General features: G+C 47.9%; 1 protein-coding gene and 1 long non-coding RNA gene across 11 annotated transcripts in view; one reads left to right on the forward strand and one right to left on the reverse strand.

Annotated features, from left to right (window-relative positions):
* The window catches only part of LOC106804041 (uncharacterized), a 44,889-nt gene that overhangs the window by 9,552 nt on the left and 10,171 nt on the right, over window positions 1-25,166 (reverse strand). For 5 of the 9 annotated variants that reach the window (XR_015549925.1, XM_087423915.1, XM_087423914.1 and 2 more), the window contains exons 1-2: window positions 2,056-2,402; window positions 471-661 (exon numbers count right to left, since the gene is read on the reverse strand). The exons of 1 other annotated variant lie outside the window; for it this stretch is intronic. Coding sequence is in view for 5 of the 8 variants with exons in the window: in XM_087423915.1 (XP_087280041.1) it covers window positions 471-575 (105 nt within the window). In the remaining 3 variants the exon portion in view is untranslated. 3 more of the 9 variants (XR_015549927.1, XR_015549926.1, XM_087423911.1) reach the window with 3 other exon arrangements.
* On the forward strand, window positions 2,790-14,949 carry LOC147912424 (uncharacterized). 2 transcript variants are annotated; one of them, XR_015549931.1, is made up of 5 exons: window positions 2,790-3,037; window positions 4,667-4,783; window positions 13,340-13,405; window positions 14,018-14,144; window positions 14,275-14,949. It is a non-coding gene; the product is annotated as an uncharacterized LOC147912424 (long non-coding RNA). The 2 variants fall into 2 exon arrangements; XR_015549932.1 differs by lacking the exon at window positions 2,790-3,037 and adding an exon at window positions 3,051-3,133.

A 25,166-nucleotide genomic window follows, 5' to 3' on the forward strand; every position in this document is an offset into this window, starting at 1 on the left:
TACATAACATATAAATCACACACACCCACGCCTTTCTAAGGGGTTTCCTCCTCTCTAAATGGAGATGATGACTAAGCTACCTCCCAGGGATGTGGTGAGAATTAAGCACAGGGACAGTGTTGGATCCAGTCCCAGCACGGAGTAAGAGGGAAGAAGTGTCAGCCACCTGATTCTCACACACGTCTCCTCCTGTCCTTGATCTGCTCACTGCCCTCCGTCAGGCAAGACTGTCATGGGCCAGCCTGGAGCAGAGCCTGGTCGTGGGAACCAGGCCTTGGAGAGGCCTGGGTGGGGACACCAGGTCACTGGGCAGGGGCCCCATAGTTTCATTTGTACAACGCAGGGACAGCCCTTGGAATGCAAAGAAGGAAATGCTGAGGGCAGAGGGAGCCCCAGGAGCAGCTGCCTCGGGTCCCCAGGAAGAGCAGAACCGCAGCCCCCACCACAGCAGGAAGGCCCGAGAGTCTTACCCAAGCGCAGGAGCCCATGGCTAACTGCATGCAGCCCCACAGGAAGGCCAGCAGCACAGCACAGGCGGGCTCACGGAAGGTGCAGAAGGAGACCAGGAGGGACATGATGGCCGTGGGGCCCAGAGTCACATCCTGGGAGGTGCCCGGGAAGAAATGCAGGGAGCACCCATGAAGGCAGGGTAGAGGCCGTACTGTTGGGAAGAGAGAGGGATGAGCACCCAGGAGGCAGGCGGCACACCCACGGGGTCCCTGTGGTTATCGTCTGAGCAAAGGAGTCTGTGTGTCCACTGGGTACTTGGGGCACACCAGTGCACACAGGCAGGGTAAACGCTCACTCTCTATTATCCACAGTGTGACCTGCAGGGATCAGGGGACCTCTTTTCTCCCCCACCCAAATGGGGCCCTGGGTGCCACCTGCGGGAGCACAAAGGCCTGTGAGCTTCTGTGTGTGAGTCTGAGAAAGCGTTCTTAAGGCTGCAGTGAGTCATCCCGCTGCCCCATCAGGCAATCCAGAACTAGCCGGGTGCCTAAGTGTGACAAGTGTGACAAGAGCAGTTACAGGGACGAGTGTCTGCCCAAAGGCAGTCACAGGCTCTAGATTGTAAACCAAGGCTTCTTGGCCCCATGGGGCTGGAACCCTGGGTGCCCCGCTTGTCTGGAGGGGATACTATGCATTTCTACTCTGCTTCTGGGTGGGCTCTGAGGCTTGGAGTGGGGTCAGGGCTTGGGGAGGGCATGTGGCCAGCAGCAAGGACAGACATCTCATCCGGGGAAGGAGTCAGGCCACCTCAGCATAGGCCAGCACCTGGGGAATGACCTTGAGCCCCGCCAAGAACCTGGCAATGAAGCCCATCTTCAGCCACTGCACACAGGGACAGCCAGGTGGGGATGGACAGCTTTCTCTGCAGGGCAGCAGCGGGACAGCAGAGGGCTGGCTGGGCCAGGCAGGGGCCTGAGGGCCTGGCCTGAGCCAGCAACTTCCCAAAAGAGGGCATGCCTGGGGGCGACACAGACCAGCAGTCAGGGTCCAGGCTTCAAAGAACCCAGCAATAGGGCCGGGGGGCCAGGGACATCAGGAGAGGCACAACCTCTCTCCCCTCCAGGGGGTCTGACCCAGATGGTTAAATCCCCTCTTGCTGGTCTGAGATGGGAAGCCAACCACTTGTGCAGAGTGGGCCTCAACCAAAGGTGGAGTGTCACTCTCCCCTGCTCACTGCTCCTAGGTGAGCAAACTCTAGGTACCCAAACCCTAGGTGCCTTCTCTCCCTCCATCAACGCTGGCCAGGAAGAATGTGAGACACGATTTCTCAATGAGAAGCCTAAACGCTAATTAGACTCAAGGTTTCTCCTCCTGGGAGAATTTGTTTGCTTTTTTTTTTCCCCTCCCCAGAGAATTTAACAGGGAGCAGAGCAGAGAGAAGCAAGGTCCAGGGTGCACCCTCGCCTGGCTGGTGGGGTGTGGGTAGGGGGATTGGAGGCCCTGAGAGACCAGAGGATTTCCACGGGCGCAACATGGGGGACTCCACTCACTAAGGTGGGCTGCAGCGCTGGAGGGGGTGTCTCCTATCCTGAGGCCCCGTCTTACCTGTGGCATTCGCATCCCTATGAAGGTCCCATGGATCTAGCTGTTTCTGGAGAACGTTAGAGGCTCCTCGATTAATTCAGGGTGCGCAGCATCCTTTAGGATCCCGGCGCCCCCTGTCGCAGAGCCGGCCTCAGAGCCTCCTCACCCCGCGCCCCGGGAGGCTGCTCTGGGCACAACCCGGCCGCCACCCCGAAGCCGCCTGCCCGAACCCTGGGGTCTAAGGGTGGGACCCCACGCCGGCTAACGGTCCGCGGCCCGCCGGCCCAGCAAGGGGGAGGGCGGCGGGGACCCGGGTGGGGACGCGGTGGGTGGAGAATGCGGGTCCCCGGTGGAGGCCCCCGCACCCTCGGACTCCGCACCGCCCCTGGAGTCCGCCGCGCCCGGGGCGACCCCGGCCCGTCCCCGGCAGCTCGCCCACCCCGTCCCGGGCCTGCCGCCCGCCGAGGACTCACTTGTCGCCGCAACTCGCGGCCTCTGGATGTCGCCTCAGCCGCGTCCGCAGGCACCACAGAGGGAGGAGCAGCGAGGGGCGGGGCCTGAGGTGCACATGTCCTGGGGCGGGGCCGGGAAGTCCGGGGGTGGGGCCTTGACGAGCAGGTGTCCTCAGGGCGGGGCGGATCCGGGGCGGGGTCTGGCGGGAACCTGCCCCCCGCGCGGAGTTGGGCCCGGTAGCCGCTTCCCTGAGCTGCCCGGGGATGGGCAATGACCCAGTCAGTGGGCATCGCTTACGGGGACAATGGTGCCACTCTGTGTCCAGGGCTCCCTATTTTTCTTATACCCGATATTCCCCAGCGTCAGCTGCCCTAGCACAGATTGGAGGGCGGGGTGAGGGAGGCCTCTGTGTTTTGGTTTTCAGGAGCCACGCCCGCGCAGTCGGGTCCTGTGGTCGCATTGACGAGGCCTGGCTGTGGTGTGGGAACGGGCTGTGTTCTGCCTGGAGCAGCCATCACCGCTCGCGGCACCCAAGCCCCACACGGAGGCGGTGAGCAGGGTGGCGGGGGACGCAAAGCCGAGAGCTGATTGATGCCGCTGGGCGGATGGTTCTGGAGAGAAAGGACTTGCAGGCAGACCGTGGAAGGTGGGCCTGTGGACAACTGAGAATAGTCAGCATCTGTGTGGGCTCCAGGACCGGGTCTTAGCCTGAACCGGAGGCCCTGGGGTGAAGAGCCTTTTGTGCCAGTCCGAGCAGGCGGGGCTGTGGCTGGGCTGTGCAGGAGGGTAGTGTGCCGCCAGCCTCGGCGCGAGGGTGAACTGGGACCTTGTGAGCCTTAAACCTGGGGCATCTGGGCCAGCTCTCCCCAGGAGACCCTCCTGCCTCAGCAGCCGCTGCCTGTGCTCCTCTGACCCCTCGTCAACCTCGCTGGCCCCCGCCTCCCTGGGAGGCTGCAGGCAGGCTCTTCCCCGCAGGTGCTGCCCACCCTACCTCTGCTGGCACGTGCCATGCCATCACCCCAAATTCTTGTGTGGACAGATGTCCCCAAGGAAAGGGAACTGGCAGGAGGAGTGTGGTGGCGGGCACGGAAGTGGGGAGAGGCTGCCCAGGTGTTGATGATGCTCCAGCCAGGGAGGAGGACTTGGGGGCGACCAGGTTCACACCCTCTCCAAGGCAGACTTCAGCTGCTAAGCGGTTTTCTGGGCCCAATTTTGTTTGCTTGTTTTAACATAATTTCAGACTTATGAAAAGCTGCTACACACAACATAAAGAACTTTCAGAGACCCTCACCCAGATTTCCGAATTGTTTTGTCCTCTCTCTGTTTATCTGCATAGGTTTCTTTCTGGGCCATTGTAGTAAGTTATAGACAGGATACCCCATAACCTCTTAACATTTCAGAATGTTATTTCCTAAAAATGAGTGCAGTCTCCTTCATAACCACAGCACTTCTTTCCATTCAGGGGGTTACTATTGCTACCAGGCCACCATCTGATCCTCAGACCCACTCGGGTTTCACCAGCTACCCGACTAATGTCCGCTACCCAGGTGGGACCCAGTGCAGGGTCACTCGCTGCGTGCAGTTGTCTCTCTAGTGCCCATCAGTCTGGAACTGTCCCTCAGTCTTTCCTGACCTTGACCCCTGTAAAGCGTGCAGCCTGGGTGTGTGTTGTCGGGGGTTTCCTTAGGATTAGGCCCAGGTTGGGCGTTGTTGGAAAGAGCACTGTAGCCGTGGCCCAGGGTGTCTGTAGCCCATCACTGGGGACATTAGCTTGATCACTGGGCTAAGGGGTGTTGGCCAGGTTTTCCTGCTGTATAGTTGAATAAGTACTTTGTGTCTAAATTAATTAACAAGGTGTCTTTAGTGAGAAAATATACTGAGACTATGCAGTTATCACTAGTGTTCGCATCCCTTGATGATCCTCGGCCAGATCAGTTATTAATAGGTTGGTTGCCAAGTGATGATTTTCTGATGTCATCACTCTTGCATTTATTAGCAGGCACTCTATGGTAAGGAAGACTTTTCTCGTTTATTTGTGTGTATCAGCCTGGACTTGGGGGTCGTTGTGTGATCCACCAGGCTGTAATCATTACTGCTGTAATTGATTTTGATGTCCAGATCGCCCCTGGTTGTGCCAGCAGGAGCCCCTACCTAAGGCCTGTTTTTGTGTCTCCCTCAGGACACCAGCCCTGCCTTTCCCTTCCTACGGCCTCCAGCACACCCGCCTCCTGAAGTGACACATCTCTTATCAGACCCTGCCTCCCACGAGATCTGGAGGTCAGAAACTCTGCTCCAGGTGAAAGCCGAGGCAGCTCTTCTCTGCTTCCATTTCAAAATAAACAGCTCAGCCACCTTCCACCCCATGGGGCAGAGGCCTAAAGACTGCCCCTCATCCTGGGGGTGGTTCTGAATTGTTAGTGTTTTCCTGCTGTGACGTTTAGAAAACAGAGACAGAAGAAAGTTACCCACCTGTCTAACCTATATGTCATGGGCAGTGTTTTTCATCCAAGGATTCCCTCTCCACAGGGTTTGGTTTTGTTTTTCTCATGGTAATGTAATCACTGCCCAGTCTTTTAGTTTCCAGTGGATCCGTGTAAATGCTCTCCCCACCCCACTCCGCCTCTCTGACCCACTCCCCTGTCTATGGAGATGGTTCCTGTGATCACCCTTGTGTGAGTATAAACCCTGCCCCAGCAGCAATCTCATGACGCTGAGTGGAGAGAGCCCTCGAAGCCTTCACCTTGGTCGGCAGGCAGCCCCTGGCCCTTCCATGTCAGGGGATCCAAACAGGAGATGGCAGGGCCCCTTGTCTGCCATGTGCGGGCTCCAGACTCTGCCTCAGGCTTGGGCTGGCTCCCTCCCTCAGCGCACCGCTGGCCCCCTCCCAGGCCAGCCTGTCTCTTCCCAGCATGGCTCGGAGGAATTTGGCCGGTTCTGAGCCTGGACTCTGGGGCTGAGTTGGTAACCAGGAGCATTGCTTGTTGACACCTGGAATGTGGGTAAGATGGGATTCTGACCCTCCTACCTTGTACATGACCCATGGCGTGTGGGTTGCTGTGCTTTTTGAGGCTTCCATGTCATTGTCACAGCAGCACCGGGAGGTGGGGCAGCTGGAATCATCACCCTGTTCACAGAAGGGGACCCCGGTGCTTCCAATGGCTCACAGCTAATGTGGGCTCTGGGCTCTGCCAGCCTGTGGGGAGGGCAGGTGACCAAGACCTGGGCTTACAGGGAGAACCGGAGGGTTGTTTCCTGGACTGAAATGCTGAAGCTCTTTTGTGTATTTAAAATTTTTGGGGGGAATTATGGTAAAATACACAAAACATAAAATTTACCATCTTAAGTATTTTAAAGTGTACAGTTCAGTAGTGTTAAGTATCTTCGCATGGTTGTAATGGATCTCCAGAACTTTTTCATCTTGTAAAACTGAAACTCTGTACCCATTAAACAACAATTCCTCATTTCCGCCTCCTCCCAGCCCCTGGCAACCACGAATCTCCTTTCTGTCTCTATGAATTTGACTCCTCTAGGTACCTGGATAAGTGGAATCACACAGTATTTGTCTTTTCATGACTGACTTATTTCACTCGGCATAGTGTCTTCAAGGTTTATCCACATTGTTGCATATGTCAGAATTTCCTTCCTTTTTAAGGCCGAATAATATTCCATTGTATGGATAGACCACATTTTGTTTTTCCATTCATCTGTTGATGGACACTTGGGTTGCTTCCACCTCTTGGCTATTGAAAATAATGCTGCTATGAACATGGGTATGCAAATATCTCTTGGAGACCCTAGTTTCAATTTCTGGGAGGTATATACCCAGAAGTGGAATTGCTGAACCATCTGGTAATTCTGTTTAATTTTTTGAGGAACCACGATACTGCTTTCCACAGTGGCTGCAGAATTTTACGTTCCTTCCATCAGTGCACAAGGGTTCCGGTTTCTCCACATCCTCACCAATACTCGTTATTTCTTGTCTTTTGACTATAGCCATCCTCATGGATGTGAGGTGGTATCTCATTGTGATTTTGGTTAGCGTTGTCCTAATGGTTAGTGCTGGTGAGCATCTTCTCAGCTCCTTATTGGCTATTTGTTTGTCTTGTTTGGAGAAATTTCTGTTCAAATCCTTTGTCCATTTTTGAATTGGATTGTTGTTTTTGTGGTTTTTTATTAATTTCATAATAGTTTATAACATTGTGAACATTTGGTTGTACACTATTATTTGTCAGTTACCATATAAATGTGTCCCTTCACCCCTTGTGCCCTCCCCCAACCCCCTTCTCCCTGGTAACCACCAAACTGTTCTCTATGTCCAGGTGTTAGTTTATCTTGCTCATATGAGTGAAGTCATACGGTGTTTGTATTTCTCTGTCTGGTGTATTTCACTTAACATAATACCCTCCAGGTCCATCCATGTTGTTGCAAATGAGACGAGTTTGTCTTTCTTTATGGCTGAGTAGTATTCCATTCTGTGTATATACCACATCTTCTTTGTCCAGTCATCAGTCGAAGGACACTTGTGTTGCTTCCACTTCTTGGCTATAGTGAATAATACTGCAATGAACGTAGGGGTGTATAAGCCTCTTTGGATTGTTGATTTCTGGTTTGTTGGATAGATACCCACTAGTGGGATAGCTGGATCATAAGGTATTTCTATTTTTAATTTTTTGAGGAATCTCCATACTGTTTTCCATAGAGGCTGCACCAGTTTGCATTCCCACCAGCAGTGAATGAGGGTTCCTGTTTCTCCACAACCTCTCCAATATTTGTTATTTTTTGTCTTGGTGATTGTAGCCATTCCAATGGGTATAAGTTGATATCTTAGTGTAGTTTTTATTTGCATTTCCCTGATGATTAGTGATGTTGAAGATCTTTCCATGTACCTATTGGCCATCTGTATATTTTCCTCTGCCCATTTTTTGATCAGGTTGTTTGTTTTTTTCTTTGTTCACTTGTGTGAGTTCTTTGTATGTCATGGAGATTAACCCCTTGTTGGATATATGATTTGGAAATATTTTCTTCCAGCTGCTGGGTTGTCTTTTCATTTTGATCCTGGTTTCATTTGTGTTGCAGAGGCTCTTTAGTCTAATGAAGTCTCACTTGTTTATTTTTTCTTTTGTTCCTCTTTTCTGAGTAGACATGAAATTCAAAAGGATTCCTCTATGACATATGTCAAAGAGTGTACTGCCTGTATTTTCTTCCAGGAGTTTTATAGTTTCAGGTCTTACCTTCAAGTCTTTGATCCATTTTGAGTTAATTTTTGTGTATGGCAAAAGCAGATGGTCTACTTTCATTCTTTTGCATGTGGCTGTCTAGTTTTCACTGCACCAAACTTTCCTTTCTGCATTGAATGTTCTTAGCTCATTTGTGGAAGATGAGCTGTCCGTAGATGTGTGGTTTTCTTTCTGGGCTTTCAATTCTGTTCCACTATCTGTGTGTCTGTTTTTGTACCAGTACCATGCTGTTTTAATTATTATATCTCTGTAGTATATTTTGAACTCAGGGATTGTGATGCCTCTAGCTTTGTTCTTTTCTCTCAGGATTGCTTTAGCTATATGGGGTCTGTTGTTGCCCTGCGTGAATTTGAGTATTCTCTGTTCTATTTCTGTGAAGAATGTCATTGGGATTCTGGTTGGGATTGCATTGAATCTGTAGATTGCTTTAGGTAGTATGGATATTTTAACTGTGTTTATTCTTCCAATCCATGAGCATGGGATATCCTTCCATTTCTTTATGTCATCATCAATTTCTTTCAATAATGTCTTATAGTTTTCATTGTACAGGTCTTTCACCTCCTTGGTTAAATTTATTCCTAGATATTTTATCTTTTTTTGTTGCGATTGTAAATGGGATTGTCTTCTTGAGTTCTGTTTCTGTTAGTTCGTTATTAACATATAGAAATGCAGCTGATTTTTATAGGTTCATTTTGTACCCTGCAACTTTGCTGTAGTTGTAGATTATTTCTAATAGTTTTCCAATGGATTCTTTATGGTTTCCTGTATAGAAAATCATGTTGTCTGCAAACAGCAAGAGTTTCACTTCGCTGCCTATTTGGATTCCTTTTATTCCTTTTTCTTGCCTAATTGCTCTGCCAAAGCCTCCCGTGCTATGTTGAATAAGAGTTGGGAGAGTGGGCACCCTTGCCTTGTTCCTGTTCTCAGAGGAGTGGTTTTCAGTTTTTCCCTGTTGAGTATGATGTTTGCAGTGGGTTTGTCATATATGGCCTTTATTATGTTGAGGTACTTTCCTTCTATACCCATTTTGTTGAGAGTTTTTATCATAAATTGATGTTGGATCTTGTCAAATGCTTTCTCTGCATCTATTGAGATGATCATGTGTTTTTTATTCCTCGTTCTGTTGATGTTGTTTATCACATTGATTGATTTGTGGTTGTTGAACCATCCCTGTGTCCCTGGTATAAATCCCACTTAATCATGGTGTATGATCTTTTTAATGTATTGCTTTACTCAGTTTGCCAATATTTTGTCGAGGATTTTTGCATCTATGTTCATCAGTGATATTGGCCTGTAATTTTCCTTCTTTGTATTGTCCTTTTCTGGCTTTGGTATCAGGGTGATGCTGGCCTCATAGAATGTGTTCCTGTGTTAGGAAGTGTTCCATCTTCCTCTATTTTTTGGAATAGTTTGAGAAGGATAGGTATTAAATCTACTTTGAATGTTTGGTAAAAGTTTCCAGAGAAGCCATCTGGTCTTGGACTTTTATTTTTTGGGAGGTTTTTATTACACTTTCAATCTCTTTACTTGTGATTGGTCTATTCAGATTCTGTGTTTCTTCTTGATTCAGTTTTGGGAGGTTGTATGAGTCCAAGAATTTATCCATTTCTTCCAGATTGTCCAATTTGTTGGCATATAGTTTTCATAGTATTCTTTTATAATCCTTTGTATTTCTTTGGTATCCATTGTAATTTCTCCTCTTTCATTTCTAATTTTATTTATTTGAGCCTTGTCTCTTTTTTCTTAGTGAGTCTGGCTACGAGTGTGTCAATTTTGTTTATCTTATCAAAGAACCAGTTCTTTGTTTCATTGATCCTTTCTACTGTTTTTTTGGTTTCAATTTCATTTATTTCTGCTCTAATTTTTATTATTTCCCTCCTTCTGCTGAATTTGGGCTTTATTTATTCTTCTTTTTCTAATTCCATTAGGTGTAATTTAAGGTTGCTTATTTGGGATTTGTCTTGTTTGTTAAGGTGGGCCTGTGTTGCTATGAGTTTCCCTCTCGGGACTGCTTTTGCTCCATCCCATATGAGTTGGTATGGTGTATTTTCATTTTCATTTGTCTCCAGATGTTTTTTGCTTTCTCCTTTAATTTCTTTAATGATCCATTGTTTGTTCAGTAGCGTGTTGGTTAGACTCCACATCTTTGTCACTTTCCCAGTTTTTTTCTTGTAGTTGATTTCTAGATTCATAACATTATGATTGGAAAAGATGCTTGCTATGATTTCAATCTTCTTACATTTATAGAGACTTGCTTTGTTTCCCATCATATGGTCTATCCTTGAGAACGTTCCATCTGCGCTTGAGAAGAATGTGTAAACTGCTGTGTTTGGATGGAGTGCTCTATGTATATCTATTAAATCCATCTGGTCTAGTTTTTCATTTAAGTCCACTATTTCTTTATTGACTTTCTTCCTGGGTGATCTAATCATTGATGTAAGTGGGGTGTTAAGATCCCATACTATTATTGTGTTGTTGTTAATATCTCCTTTTAGGTTTGGTAATAGTTGCTTTATGTACTTTGGTGGTCCTGTGTTTGGCACATATATATTTATAAGTGATATGTCTTGGTGGAGTGTCTCTTTTATCATTGTATATTGCCCCTCTTTGTCTCTCATTACCTGTTTTATCTTCAAGTCTACTTTGTCTGATATAAGTATGGTGACACCTGCTTTCTTTTGTTTGCCTTTAGCGTGGAGTATTGTCTTCCATCCTTTCACTCTGAGCCTGTGTTTGTCTTTAGAGCTGAGATGTGTTTCCTGGAGGCAGCATATTTTTGGATCCTGTTTTTATATTCATCCCACCAGTCTGTGTCTTTTGATTGGAGAATTCAATCCATTTATATTTAGAGTGATTATCGATATATTAGGGCTAATGTTGCTCTTTTATGGCTAATTTTCCTGTTCTTTTGCATTTCTTTTGTTTCTCATCTGGTGTGTTTTGGGCTACCAATTCAGTTTGGTAGTTCTGTATGATGGTTTTCTTAGTTTTCTCTTTATTTATCATATGTGGCTCTGTTTTGATCATTTGTTTAGTGGTTACCATGAGGTTTGTATAAAAAATCTCATGGATGAGATAGTCCATTTTCTGATGGCCTCTTATTTCCTTAGACTAAGTCAATTCAATACCTTTCCTCTTCTCCTTCTAAGTTATTATTGTCACAACTTATTCCACCTTGTGTTGTGAGTTTCTGTGATGAGGTTATATTTATTTTTGGTGTTTTCCTTCTCTTAATCTTTGATGTTATAGTTAAGTGTTTGTTAACCTATTCTGATAGAGAGCTGCAATTTTTATGATTTTGTCTACCTATTTTTCTCCTTGCTCAAAGATTTGTATCCTCTTTCTCTTTTTTTTTCCCCAGGCCTGAGGGCCTTCTTGAGCATTTCTTGTAGTGGGGGTCTGCGGCAATGAACTCCCTTAGCTTTTGTTTATCTGGGATAGTTATTGTTTCTCTATCATATATGAAGGATATTTTAACTGCATAGAATATTCTTAGCTGAAAATTTTTGTCTTTCAGAATTTTGAATATATCATTCCACTCTCTTCTATCCTATAAAGTTTCTGCTGAGAAATTGGCTAAGAGCCTGATAGGAATTCCTTTGTATGTTATTGTTTTTTGTCTTGCTGCCCTTAATAATTTTTGTGTCATTGACTTTTGCCAGCTTTACTACTATATGCCTTGGAGAGGGTCTTTTCATGTTGATATATTTAGGAGATCTATTGACTCCATTCACTAGTATTTCCAGCTCTTTCTCCAGGTTTGGGATGTTCTCAGTTATTATTTCTTTGAATAAGCTCTCTGCTCCTTTTTGCCTCTTTTCTCCCTCTGGAATACCTATAATCCTTATGTTGCATTCCTAATTGAGTCAGATGTTTCTCGGAGAGTTTCTCTTTTTTTCTTTTCTTGGGGAGGAAGATTAACCCTGAGCTAACATCTGTTGCCAATCCTCCTCTTTTTGCTGAGGAAGATTGGCCCTAGGCTAACATCCATGCCCATCTTCCTCTACTTTATATATGGGATGCCTGCCACAGCCTGGCTTGATAAGTGGTGCATAGGTCCACACCCAGGATCTGAACCTGTGAACCCTGCACTGCTGACACAGAGTGCGCGAGCTTAACCACTACACCGCTGGGCCGGCCCCTCAGAGAATTTCTTCATTTCTTTTTAGTCTTAGTTCTCTCTCCTCCTCCATCTGGAGCATTTCTGCATTCCTATACTAAGTATTGCTAATTCTTTCCTTCATATTGTCAGCTCTGTTCTTTAAAGATTCCAGAATTTTCTTTGTCTCCTCCATTGTGTTTTCATCTCCAACATTTCTGATTGGTTTTTCTTTATAGTTTCAATCTCTTTTGTGAAAAGTGGCTGATTTCATTGAATTATCTATGTGTATTTTCTTGTCATTCATTGAGCCTTTTATGATAGCTATTTTGAATTCTCTGTCATTTAGGTTATAAATTTCTGTGCTTTCAGGATTGATTTCTGAGTGCTTGTCATTTTCCATCTGGTCTGGAGATTTAATATATTTTTGCATACTGCTTGAGGGTGTGGGCTCATTTTTCCTCATGCTGAAAATATGGGTCACAGCTTCCACCTGCCACCACTGGGTGGGGGTCAAGAGCTGTGTATTCTGAGCCCACTGCAATCTGCAGGCACTCTGGCCATCCGGCTGTACTGAAGCACTGGGCGAGGGGATGAGCTCTTTCTTTTGCCTGACCCATCCTGGGGGCTTCTCACTCTTCCCCCACTATCTGCTCTCCTGGTGTGCTAGGTTGCTGAAGATACTCCTGCAACCGTCAGTCCCCTCCATATGGGAATTTCCCACAGGCTGTGAGAGAACTTGGAGAGTGACAGCTTTCCCACAGAGGGCCGACCCTCCCCCCTCTCTCTCTGAGAGCCCCACAGTCCTGGTCCCAGGGTTTCTGTCACTGGGGAAAGAGCGGAGTTCTTCTTACTTACTTCCTCTCCCTCCGGATGTTCCAGCACCTTCATCTTCGGATGTATGGCTGCAACACTCTCTGATGTCTTTTGTGTTGTGTGAATGTCCTCTGTTGGTATATGAATGTCCTTTTTGTTGTATCTCAGGGGAAGAGAGTCTAAGGGGGAAGCTCACTCTGCCATGATGCTGATATCACTCATTGTTTGATTTTTTTTGCTGACTTTTAGGAGTTCTCCTCATATTCTGGATATTAATCCCTTATCAGATACGTAATTTGCAAATATTTTCACCCATTCCATGGGTTGCCTTTTTACTCTGTCAATAGTGTCTTTTGATGCACAAAAGTTTTTAATTTTCATGAGGTCCAATTTGTCTATGTTTTTCTTTTGTTGCATGTGCTTTTGGAGTCATATCTAAGAAATCATTGCCAAATTCAATGTCATGGAGCTTTGCCCATGCTTCCTTCTAGGAGTTTTATAGTTTCAGCTCTTACATTTAAGTCTTCAATGCATTTTGAGTCATTGTTTGTACATGGTGTGAGGTAAGGGGCCAGCTTCGTTCATGTGCTTGTGGAGATCCAGTTTTCTGGAAGCATCTGTTAAAAAGACTGTCCTTTCTCCGTGAGTGGTGTTGGTGCCCTTGTCAAAAATCATTTGAGCAGCTAATGCTCTTTTGCAGGTTTTTGTTGAAATGTGGCTTCATCGTTATTCCTTGGAGTTGTACCAAAATGCCCCTCATGCCAAGGTATGTTGCCGCAGTCTGTCTCCCCATCTCCTGCTCTGGCCCTGGTGCATGGTCAACCTGCTGCTTCCTGTCCTTGATCACAGCTGGTTTCCAAGGGCTGGAGGAGGGGAAGCAGAAACACACCTTCATCCCTCACTCAGTTGCTGAACAGCAGGTGGGTTTTGTTCTGTGGTGGGTGTGCGCCCTGAGGGCTGGAGGCCTGTCCTCTCTGGGGTCCTCCCCGTGCTGCTCCGAGAGCCCCCTCCCTGGCAGCAGGAATGGATGAGGTTGTGGTGCTTGTGCTCTGGGGGTGGGAAGCCTAGATGCCTCTGGTAGTCAAGTCTGGGTCTGTCCCCTCTACCATCTCAGTGCCTCCTGCTTTCCCATGGAGGTGACATATGGCAGCTCCTGCCCACCCTGGTGCCCACACTGCCCTCCACTTCCTCCAGAGCATCCGCAGGCAGGAGTTTTTGTGGTGGGTGGGTCTGACATCTTCCTGCATGCGTCCTTTCCTCATCTCCCCATCACCCCCGTAGCAGACACATCTCCTCTGAGTCGTCAGCAGAGGTGTATTTTCTGGATTGCACCCATGGTCTGGGTTTCACCAGGGGTCGCCTCTCCACCTGCTTCTAGATCATCAATGGGCTCTGCAGGTTTGACATCAAGGACTGGGGGACGCAGAACTGCAGCCCATCTGAAGCTGTGAGATCGCCAGCCTGGTCTGCCTGATCTTCTGGCCTCTTCCACCATCAACCACAGGGTGAGTGTTGGGCGGGAGGGCTGACCCTCATCTCTGCGCCCCTTCCCGTCAAGGCAGTCTTGGGGAGAGGCCAGGGGTAGAGTGCAGCCCTCGCCTGTCCCCACTCCCCGTGCCTCTGTCTGTGCTCCAGTTTGCAGGCCAGATGACAGCCCTGTGTTCCCGGGCTGACTTCCTCAGCAGCCTTTGTCGCTACCACCTCAGGGAGCCTGGGCTGGGGACAGGCACCTGCTGAGCCCTGTGCAGTGGGGTCGCATGGCTGGCCATGTCCAGGGCTCCAGTCTCAGCCTGTGCTTCCTGGGCAGCTACTGGACGCTGCTGTCCCTGCTGCTGGCCTTCTTTGTGGCCTCTCTCTCATGCATCAGGCCCCTGCCCTGCACCCTCCTCCTCGTGCTGGGCTACCTCCTCTACGCCGTGGCCATGACACTGCTGACCGAGCAGGCAAGCTGCACCAGCTCTGACCGTGGGCTGGCTGTGTCCCTGGGCAAGTCAGTGGGATGGCCACCCTGCCCCTCCCTAGTACCTGGAAGGCCACCTCCAAGCTTGAGCCCGGTCACCTTTGAGCTTATAGGGGACGTTTTCCTACAGCTACGGCACCTTCCAGAAGAACCTGAAATGAGAAGGGCACAGTGTCAAAGGGTCACAAGTCACCCAGCCGCCAGGCCTTCCCTCCTTCCCTCAGCTAGAGGCCCCGCAGTGCGGTGGTTCTCAAGGCCTTTTTCTTCTTTAGCCATTTGAGGGTTTAGCCGTGTGAGGCTCAGGAGTCAGTGCATCTCCAAGAGGGCCTTTGGCCTCTGTCCTCACTGTCCTTGAGGTGGGCAGTGTGTGGCGTGAGTCTCCTGTCCTCTGGTGATACCAGGACAGTAGCTCAGCCTCCAGCTCCAGGGAAGAAACAAAGACCCTAAAAGAGATTGCTGAGAAAATTAGATGGTGGTTCTCTGATTCCTAATTTTAAGGTTAAATTTTGCCGCATTTGGCAAAGCAGGGTCATTCTCCAGCAGGGGTGTTCTCCCAGCGATTCCAAGGCTGGGCCGTACGATTCCCTTTTGAGGAGAAAAGATCCTCTAGGAGCACAGGTGCTCGGGGGACAGTGCTCCACCTCTGGCTCCGTTCCAGCCCCCGAGCCAGCGTGCCCGTGGCTCAGCGGCCGCCCAGCACCCCCAGCTCGTCCGTGGTCTCTCGTCCCCGTGGGCGGAGGGGATGCGGCAGGGCCGCCGTAACTGAGCGTCTGGTCTACAACCAAAGACGGTCCAAAGCATTGTTTGTATCTTCAATAAAACCCAGTGCTCAAAGACACAGTGACCTTTTGATGAAACCTGAACGTTCACACCACACGACAGTTACACATTCACCATCAGAAATCATCCCCCGTGGTCGCGAGTACCTCCCTTCACCCCCCAGATGATGCACCAGAGAGAACAACGTCTCAACGGTGATTTTACACCAAGCCTGCTTTGTTCTTAAGTTTTCCAACTGTACATGGGGGGCTTGGTATTTTGATGTAAACTCAAGACAATGTCATTTTGGGGCCTGTGACCAAAAATCAACCCAGATTTGTAACCGACCACAGATGCGCATAAACCTGTTCTTGGTCCTGAGTCTTGTGGTGCCTGGGCTCAACCTCCACTGAGGTCACCCTCACAGTCCCTTCAGCACTTGGGGGCTGCAGAGACCGCTGTTTACGCCGTCTTTGCCCAGAGGGACAGTGAGATCATTTGCAGTGGCGACAGGCCGAGGTGGGTGTAACACTGAAGTGGCTGGAAGAGGGGGGCCCCAGGAGCTCGGGGAAGCGGACCCAGAGTGGGCCTCGGGCAGCACAGGCCCGGAGCTGGGCTGAGCAAGAGGATTTTGCCGCCTCCTCTGTAGGTCAGAGTTGGCCTCAGTATGAGAAGCTGAGGATCCTGGGACATGCACTGCATTTTCTGTGGCTCTAGAAGCTCAGAGGGTCCTGTGTGCTTCTGGGGACTGAGCTGCACTGACCAGCCCCGGAACATGATCATCTCGCAAGGAGTGCACTGTCCTGGCCAAGTGTCCGTGTCCCCCTTTCCCTGGGCAGGGCAGGTGCTCTTGTATTAGAGGGAAGTAAGACACCATAGTTTCTACAAGTTCAACATGAACAGATGACAGGCTTTGTCACCAGACTCATTAAGTCAAGAGAAGGGCTGTGAACACAGTTTGTGAGATGATGGTCTGGGGTCAGACAGCAACGGCACTGTTTCCCCACGACACCCCCAGTGGATGTCTACCCCTGCCCCCAAGGATGCGGTGTCCCATTTACCCTCCATTTATCTCCATGGCTTCACTTGTCCCCCACACACCACCCTCATCCACATTTCTCTCGTGCTCTCTTTTCTTCACCTGAAAACACTCTCCAGCAACCTACAAAAGAAAAACCGTAATGCTCCATTTCACCCACACATCTATTAACTGTGAAACAGCCACCTACTGTGTGCACCTCAGCTGTGCTGGGGACATGGAGGAAACAGGCAGGACCACCCACAGCCCCGGGACCTCGTGGTGCAGAGCCCAGAAGTCATAAAGAGCAAAGAGGAACGGCAAGGTCAAGGAGGGCACAGGGCCCAGTGGTCGGGGGCCTGGGAGGCGGTATCTGGGGGAGAGCAGACTGCATGTGGGAAGGGCAGCACACCGCCCGCAGTGGCTGGCGCCCAGGGAGGCAGGAGCAGAGTGGGCGTCTGGGGCTCCAGCTGCTGCCAAGAGAGGGTTTGGGGACCTGACCTTCACAATGATCCCGAGTTCAAGGTTGCAAAGGGCTCTCACTGCAGTTGAGAAAGGAATGGGGGCCGAGAGCAGAGGCTGAAGTACAGTAGAGAGGATGCTCTGGGGGCTGGACGTGGACTTTGGGAGGAGTCCTGGAGTCACGACAGCTGGGGGGATGGGGTTGGGGGCAGGGGGACACATCAAGGAGGAAATAGACATCCAAGGGGAGAGGTGCTGGCCCAGCTCAGGGTAGGTCAGGCTGGGGACAGGCATCCTTGCTGTGCCATTCTCTTCCCCTCTCCTGGGAGCCTCAGGAGTGTTTGTGCCCTCTGCCTCCACCTCCTCAGCTCCCACTCACGTCTCGTCTTTCCATCCTCTGGCCGCCACCCTGACCGCTACCAAAGGGCCAAATCCAGACGTCTCTCAGACCACACGGTCCCAGCCTTCTGGCAGTGCTGAGTGTGGGAGCCACAGCTCTGTGGTTCTCCTGAGGCTTCGCTCCAGCGATTCACCAGCCCCTCAGGCTACACTGTTCCTCGGCATTGTCTAGTGGCATCTGGTAATATCCCGAGCGTGCTGTGTTCTACAGGATGTCACCTGGAAAGCTCTGAGTCTGTGCCTCTGAAACTTTCCCCATTAAGATCTACGTTCTAGGCAACCCAGGAAGGTGGGTGAAGCCAGCTGTCTGCCTCGGTTGGCCCCCAACAACCGGGCACTGATTTCCTGTGCCCCCCTTTCCAGGTGAAAGGGGTGCTGTTTTCACCACACATAGCCCCGTGCTCGCTGCTGAGATGCACAGTCCTCTGGTCCTCAGGCCAGGTCTCTGAAGGTCTGCTTGGTCCCCCTGCCTCCTCAGCCAGATGACTTCCTCCCATTCAGTCAGCACCTCCTCACCCTCCCTCTACCTCCCACCCAGCAACCCCTCCTCCCGGGTTGGATTTATTGCCCCCCTCTGCACTTACCTCACACTCCGCAAATAAAAGCAGAGAGGTACTTCTTTACCACTGCTTGGTGCTGGGCCCTTCAAGATGCTGAATAAATAAATATTGTGACTGAATCTCCAACTAGTGTGTTTGCTCCTTGAGGACAAGCAGTAGAGCTCACTCATCTTTCTAGCTCCAGCACCACAGTAGCTGCCCAATAAACATATTGTCTGACAAATACTTATTCTACCTGTTACATACACATCCAGCTCCTAACCTCTCAGGAACCAACATATGAACTACTTGGGTAAATTAATTTGTACATGAACAGACAAGGATTGGCACAGGGACAGGGCTACTGAGTCTAATGTTGAACAAAAATCGTTGGAGAAAAACACGGTCACTGCCTTGGAAGGGACCTGTCCAATATTCAGATTGTAGAGCTAGGTATGAGAGCGAAACCTGTAAACTGTTAGGAGAGAACATAAGAGGCAATTTTCATAACCTTGCATCAGTCAATGTTTTTTTTGATATGACATCAAAAGTACAAGTGACAAGAGAAAAAATAGATACATCAGATTTCATCAAAATTAAAAATCTTTGTACTGCAAATGATACTATCAAGAAAGTGAAAAGACAACCTACAGTATGGGAGAAAATATTTGGATCTCATTTATTTGATAAGGCGCTTGTATCTAGATTATACAAAGACTTACATTTCAACAATAAAAAGGTAAATAACCCAAATTAAAAATGGGTGAAAGATTTGAAAAGACATTTCTGCAAAGAAGATATACAATTGCCAATTAGCACGTGAACAGCTACTCAGCATCTTTAGTCATTAGGGAAATGCAAATCAAAACCACAATAAGATATTACTTCATAATCACCGGGATGGCCATAATCAAAAAGACACACAATAACGAGAGTTGGTGACGTGGAGAAATTGGGACCCTCACACGTTGCTGGTGGGAATGTAAAATGAGGCAACAGCGTTTTGGCAATTCCTTAAAAGGATAAACACATGGCCCAGCAATTCTGCTCCTAGGTATATATCCAAGAGAATTGAAAACATATCCACGCAAAAACTTGTCCACAAATGTTCATAGAAACATTATTCATGATAACCCCAAAGTGAAAGAAACCCCAATATCCACCAACTGAGGAATGGATAAATAAAAACTGGTATGGACCCAGGATGGAATATTATTTGGCCATAGAAAGGAATGGAGTACAGATAGGTGCTACAACACGGGTAAACTTGAAAACACTATGCTAAGTGGAAGAAGCCATTCACAAAAGACCACATATTGTGAGAGTCTGTTTATATGAAACGTCCAGAACAGGCAAATCTATGGAGACAGAAAGTGGACTAGTGGTTACTTAAGACTGGGGCAAGGAGGGAGAACGGGGAGTGGCTGTGAATGGGTACAAGCTTTCTTTTGGACAGGACAGAAATGTTCTAAAATCAGATTGTGGCGATGTTTGCAGAACTCTGTGAATATACTAAAAAACACTGAATTCACTTTAAATGGATGAATTGTATGGTATGTGAATTCTATTTCACTAAAGCTATTTTCTTAAATTATGGAATGTGTCAAATCCTGGGGTGTTTTACTTCCGGGAACGTATTCTGAGAACTTCCTTGTACAGGAATTCGGGAGGTTATTCTTGCTACATCCACCAAACATCCCGGTCCCCAGTGAGTGCTGGGATATAAAGGGGAACAAAAACAGACCCCACGTCTGACAGCCGGGAGTTTAGAGTCAGAAAGATCAATGTGAACGTGAAACTGATAAATGCTCCCAAAATAGGTCCACTGGAGCAATAATAGGAAGACTTGACCCCTCCACGGAGGTCAGGGAGCCTGTTTTTCCAGAAGACTGACTGATCCGAGGTCTGAAGGCAGAGCAGGGCTCATTCTCTGAGAGATGGAGGAATGTGTTTCAGGTAGAAGATGCAGCACAAGGAGGCCAAGGAGGGAGTGCGGGGAAAGGATGGGGTGGAGAGTGTGAGAGGAAGCCTGAAGCGAGGCGAGGGGCAGAGAGGAGCTGGCTCATGCAGAACCCAAAGCCCATGGTAGACAGTTTGGTGTCCCTCCTCAGAGGGTCAGAAAGTCCTTGACAGTTTTATATGAGGGGGTGAATGTGATCTGACGTCACCTTGAGGAGGTCACTCTGCCTGTCCACTCCTTCCTGGGGGCTCTTCTGTGGCCTGGGTGGTCACCGCCAGCCTCAGCCGCCCCATTACATAAGCAGACGCAGATCTACCTGCACCAAGGAGCACCCAGGCAGCCAGGGGCAGCAGCAGCAGGAGGTGGCTGTGGTGGAGGGGAGAGACCGGCTTCTAATTTCCAGGAATTTTTATGTCTTTCTCATGGAACACAAACAGCCTTTGAATACTTTTGAGGATATTATTATATTTACTTGTGAGTCTCTTTCTGATTGGCCCGCTATTAACCTCTGGTTTCTTTCAGGTGTTAGGTGCTTTTATTGGCATTTCTGGCTTTCTCTTATGGTGTGTCCTCAAATGCAGGATGATTCTCTGGTCTCTGTCTGAGGACCCTCATTCGTTGGTGGACTCCAGCTTGTTGGCAGTGACTATGGGGGAGAAGGCGGGTTCTAAACAATGTTTGTTGAAAGGTCGTGCGTTGGCAGTTTACAGTAGGGGTTCATCAGCTACTAGGGCAGTTTCAGGCTCTCCAGCCCCAGATCCTGGTGTCTGCTTCATCCTTGAGAGCAGATGTCACTGTCGCTCTGGCTGCTCGGCCCAAATCAGAAACTGGGCCAACTGCTCGAAGAGCATGTCCTGATGAGTCACACAGTGTTGGCCCCTGAGAGCCCTCTCTCTGGCGCCTTTATTTCCTGGGACACACCCTCCACTTCCTTACAGGTGAGTTCTCTCCTGCACCCACCTTGGATAAGGTTCCCTCCAGATTCATTTTCTCTGTAAAGGTGGCCCTGTCTTGCTTTCCCCTCTTTCAGGAGTTTCTCACAGTTTCTGAGCGCCCTGACTGCACTTTCTCACTTTCCAGTGCACTGACAGTTTAGTAAAGTTCACTTCTTTGCTTCAAGCTCATCTCCAAGAGATGTTGATTGGACAGAGGAGGCAAAGATGCCATAGTAAATAACATAATCTAAGTTTTCCTTGAATGATGTAGAAAGAAGTTTAGAATGCTGTGGGCCTTCCGGATCACCCCTTATGAAGATCAGTCATAGAAAAAGTGGCACGCTTCTGCAGGAAATCGATGGCATCAAATAGGGAAAAGTTCTTGGCTAAAAGCAGCAAGTTGCACAGAAGCTATCCTGGTACTCTTGTACAGACAGGGTTTCTCTTCTGCAACATTTGACTTTACTCCCTTCCTGGGATAAAACTGTTGGGATTCTGTGTCATCATTACACTGAGAACACAGGCTCATTAATGGAGACCGTGGTGTAGCTGCTTGAGCAGATCCACATTACTATCTTTTTGAGAGAGAGACGAAAGCCTTCTTTTCTACCTGCATTAGCCAAGCCACACAACACATTAGTCTTTTGTGTCACTCAAGACTATAACTCAATCTCCTAAAAATACAGATATATTAATAGAACAAGTTTACCCTCTTCCCACACATGGTACCTAAAGCATTTTGGCCTAGTATTTTAGTAGCATAAATTAATACCTGCATCCTAGGAGACTATGACTCTAGGAGAAGAACTAGATAATTTATCATCCAAATGAGAACACCTCTTGAGAATAAAAAGTGGATGCTATTCATCATGACTCCCAGAAAACAAGCGCTAACAAGCAGGTTTCAGAGAAACCAGGTTGGATGATCACCCTGGACAAGATCCGGTGCCTTTCCAATGTCTGATGAAGAGTCTGCCGTGTATGTTACACATTCATTCCACCCAATCGCCTTTCCACCAGTGTGATTGGGAGATGAAGGGAGAGCAAACGTTTCTGTACAGGGCCAGAGCAGGAAACGCGAAAATGTCCTACCAGTGACAGTCCTACTGAATCTCATGGGGGAATATTTTATAACTGGAATCATCTACTTATTTAAATGAAAGAATATCAAGTGGGAAAATTGTTTCCATCTTTTTAGCCATATCTCAGGGTTGCAACACAGAGGCTGCTTTCTCATCTTTCATTCCTTTGTATCGTGTAAGAGTTGAGAGTTCTTGTGCGTTATCTCATTGAGTCCTTGACAGGAATTCATCAAGGCAAGTGTTGTTACATTTCCAATTTACTGACCAGGGAAAACAATGTGCAGAGAAGTAAGGGTTTTTTAAATAATCTAATGGGAAAACGTATATTATTGTTGTGCATATTTGCATTTCTCTGATTTTTTAGTGCAAGTATTTTTTTTTTTTGTGTCAATTTGTTCTTTCTTTTTTGTGAATTGCCTATGAATGTCCTTGCCCATGTTTTTCTATTAGGATGTCCATTTTTCTTACTTTTCTCTGATGTTTAATTTCTACTTTTTGTCAGAGCAATAAATATATCTAATTTAAAAGTCCAATAGTGCTCTCAGGATTGTGGGAAAACTAGCAGTGTCCTCCCCTATTCTTCCTCCTCTCTCAACTCCCCTCTGGCTTCCCTTTTCAACTCTTTCTTTCATCCGCTTTCTTCTGATATTTATCTTCTTATTTCTAAATAATAGTCTTTTAATTTCTACTTCTCTTCCTTGGATTACTCTTGAATATTATATACTGACTTCTTCTGATGGAACATAAGAAATCAGCACTGGTACAAAACACCCACTCACCTCACCCCAACACACGTGACCCTTCTCCCTTCTCCCAGCCCAGCTGTGTCAATGCGATTTCTGATTACTGCTGATACTTAACGTTGAACTTACTTAACTTTGGAAACACTGTTCACTCGTGAGCTATAAGCAGTGTAGCACAATTCATATTTCCCTTCTGGTACACAAAATACATTTTGCTTCTTCCAGGAGTTAGTAATTGGGCCCCTCTGCACACTTAAGTTTCATTTTCTTTCATGTTCTGTTACCGATTCTCCCCAAGCCGTCTGACGGGGCTGGAAGGCTCCTGTCACTGGGTCGCCTACTGGTTCCATTTGTTTTCCGAGCCCCTTTCTATCCCTCCCTGCCCAATTGGCCGACCAGGTCTTCAGGCCCATCACATAGCTGCCGTGGCTAGGGGACTTCCTCCACCACCACCCTTGTGAACTCTCGGTCATCTCTCCCCATGTTGGCTTCCTTGCTTCCCAGATTCTATATCTATTTCTTGGTTTTTGCCCTCATTTTCTAATTTTAATGTTGTGTATCGTTCAGTAGCATCCTGAGAAAAGTGGAGGAACGTAAAATGTTGAAAGTGAGCATGTCTGAAAATGTCTTCATTTTACCCTTACTGTTGATTAATCATTTAGCTGGATATAGAATTCTGACCTGGAAATCAATGTCCCTCAGAATCAGGAAGGCTGTGCTCTATTTTATTCTAGCTTCCAGTGTGGCTCTTGATATGTTTAATGCCATGCTGTTTTCTCATTCTCTGTATGCATGCCGATCTTTTCTCTCTGGAAGCTTTTAGAACCTTGCAACAGTCAGATTATTGTCAGAACAAAGGAAGTCATTTTATATATGAAGAAAGCACTCTGTGAAGCTTCTATCAAACTCAGAAATTGTGGCTGCTTTCATGGAAACAGGAAGACACACATATGGTTCCTCTGGCTGACCCCAGAGAAGGCCTCCAGTCTCACCCTGCAGGCTCTGGAGCTCTTTCTTGGTGCCAGGCAGGGAGCCAGATAACAGGGTGCTGGTTTCCCAGACAAGGAAAACAGGGAAAGAGGAGCCCCAGAGTCGGGCCACTCCTGGCTAGGTCCCAAGCTGCCTGGAAGGGCTGTGTCCCGGCAATTGTGACATGTGATAGGTGCCCAGGTGACAGGACTGTCTCTCCCCTTCTCAAAAAGGGACACAATTGCTTTGGATTCTTTTTGGTAATGCTATTTTCTACAGCTTATGGCTTCAAACAAGGATGGGGATTAATTTCTGTGGCTGGAAACCTTTTTCCACTCCAGACAGATTCAGAGGACACAACTGTGGTTGTATCTTCAAGGGAAGGTCATATCCCCTGCTTTCCTGTACCAAACTGAGCCAGTCTGTACAGAGCAGTAAAGTGGACAGGCACACCATCAAGGTGTCCTGGGACTGCTGGCAGCACTGCACCAGGAGGTGGTGTGGATGTGTGCCTCAGTAGGAGGAAGGGGGTGAGCATTCTAGGGCTGGAGACCAAAGGGGAGGCATTCCAAGTTTCCCCAGATCCAAGGGACAACATGACCAGAGGTTTTGGCAGCAGCACGCAGGGTCAGCTGGAGCCCAGTCAGCAAACCTTGTCTATAAAGGGCCAGACACTACATATTCTAGGCTGGGTGGGCCATGCGGTCTGTTACAGCTCCTCAGTTCTGTCTTTGCAGCAAAAGCAGCCACAACAACACGCCAATGAGCAGGTGTTGCTGTGTTCACACAAAAATTTACAGAACTGGGCCACTTGTCCCCCTACCATGCTGACCCCTGAGCTGGAGGAGGAGGACCAGAGGAGGATGGCCTAGTTCAGAACCCACCGCAGCAGGTCCAGCAGAAGCAGTGAGGGTCTGAGCTAGCAGAGGAGGCCTGAAAAGGCTCAGGGGAAGCACATCTCTGAGGGAAAGAATCTACATGGGAGGTCTCGTGTGGCCCAGGATTGGACAAAAGCTGGAGAGCAAACAGTAAGGTTTCTCTGGCCCAAGATATCCAAATGGAAGGTAGAGACACACTGTGGTCTGAGGCAAACTCTGGCCCAAATTTCTAGGCTTCCCAAGAGAGAAATAAAGATGTTGCTATTTTCTTCACAAAAAGATTCGTGATAGTTTTTTTTTTTTTTATATCCAACACTGTACAGGACATTTAAATTGGATGAAGTTTCTACATACTATGGAATGAAGTAAGATTTAGTGACAGCAATCAGTTTATAGTAATTCCCCAATTTCAAATATCCACATGAATTACCAGAATGCCCTGACAATGCCTACATTTCTCAGTCCAACCTACATTTCCCACACTAATTCTACTAGCCAGAAAAGGGAAAAAAAAATCCTTCAAAAAATTCTCTATTCTGTTAAAGAAAAAATACTCTCACCACCAATCTATAGTGTGATGACTCGGAAAGGAAGTTCAAAAGACGCCACTGAATAAATGATCACTCTGGTTCCCTAAGTTATGACCAAGAGCTGAGCTGCCGGGGAACAGAGGAATTCTCTGCAAAGGGCCATGTTCTATTGCAGGGTCTGCTTCTTGCTAACAGGTAGACCCACTCCACATCACCCAGTCCTACCTTAAATCCAGTCGGGCACCAATCCACAAACTGGATGGTGCTTGGTCTTAATAGTGGCAATGGCCACG

This window comes from Ceratotherium simum, chromosome 35 (genome assembly GCF_057802395.1).
Source record: "Ceratotherium simum simum isolate JZ-2026a chromosome 35, ASM5780239v1, whole genome shotgun sequence".
NCBI classification, from domain to species: Eukaryota; Metazoa; Chordata; class Mammalia; order Perissodactyla; family Rhinocerotidae; genus Ceratotherium; species Ceratotherium simum.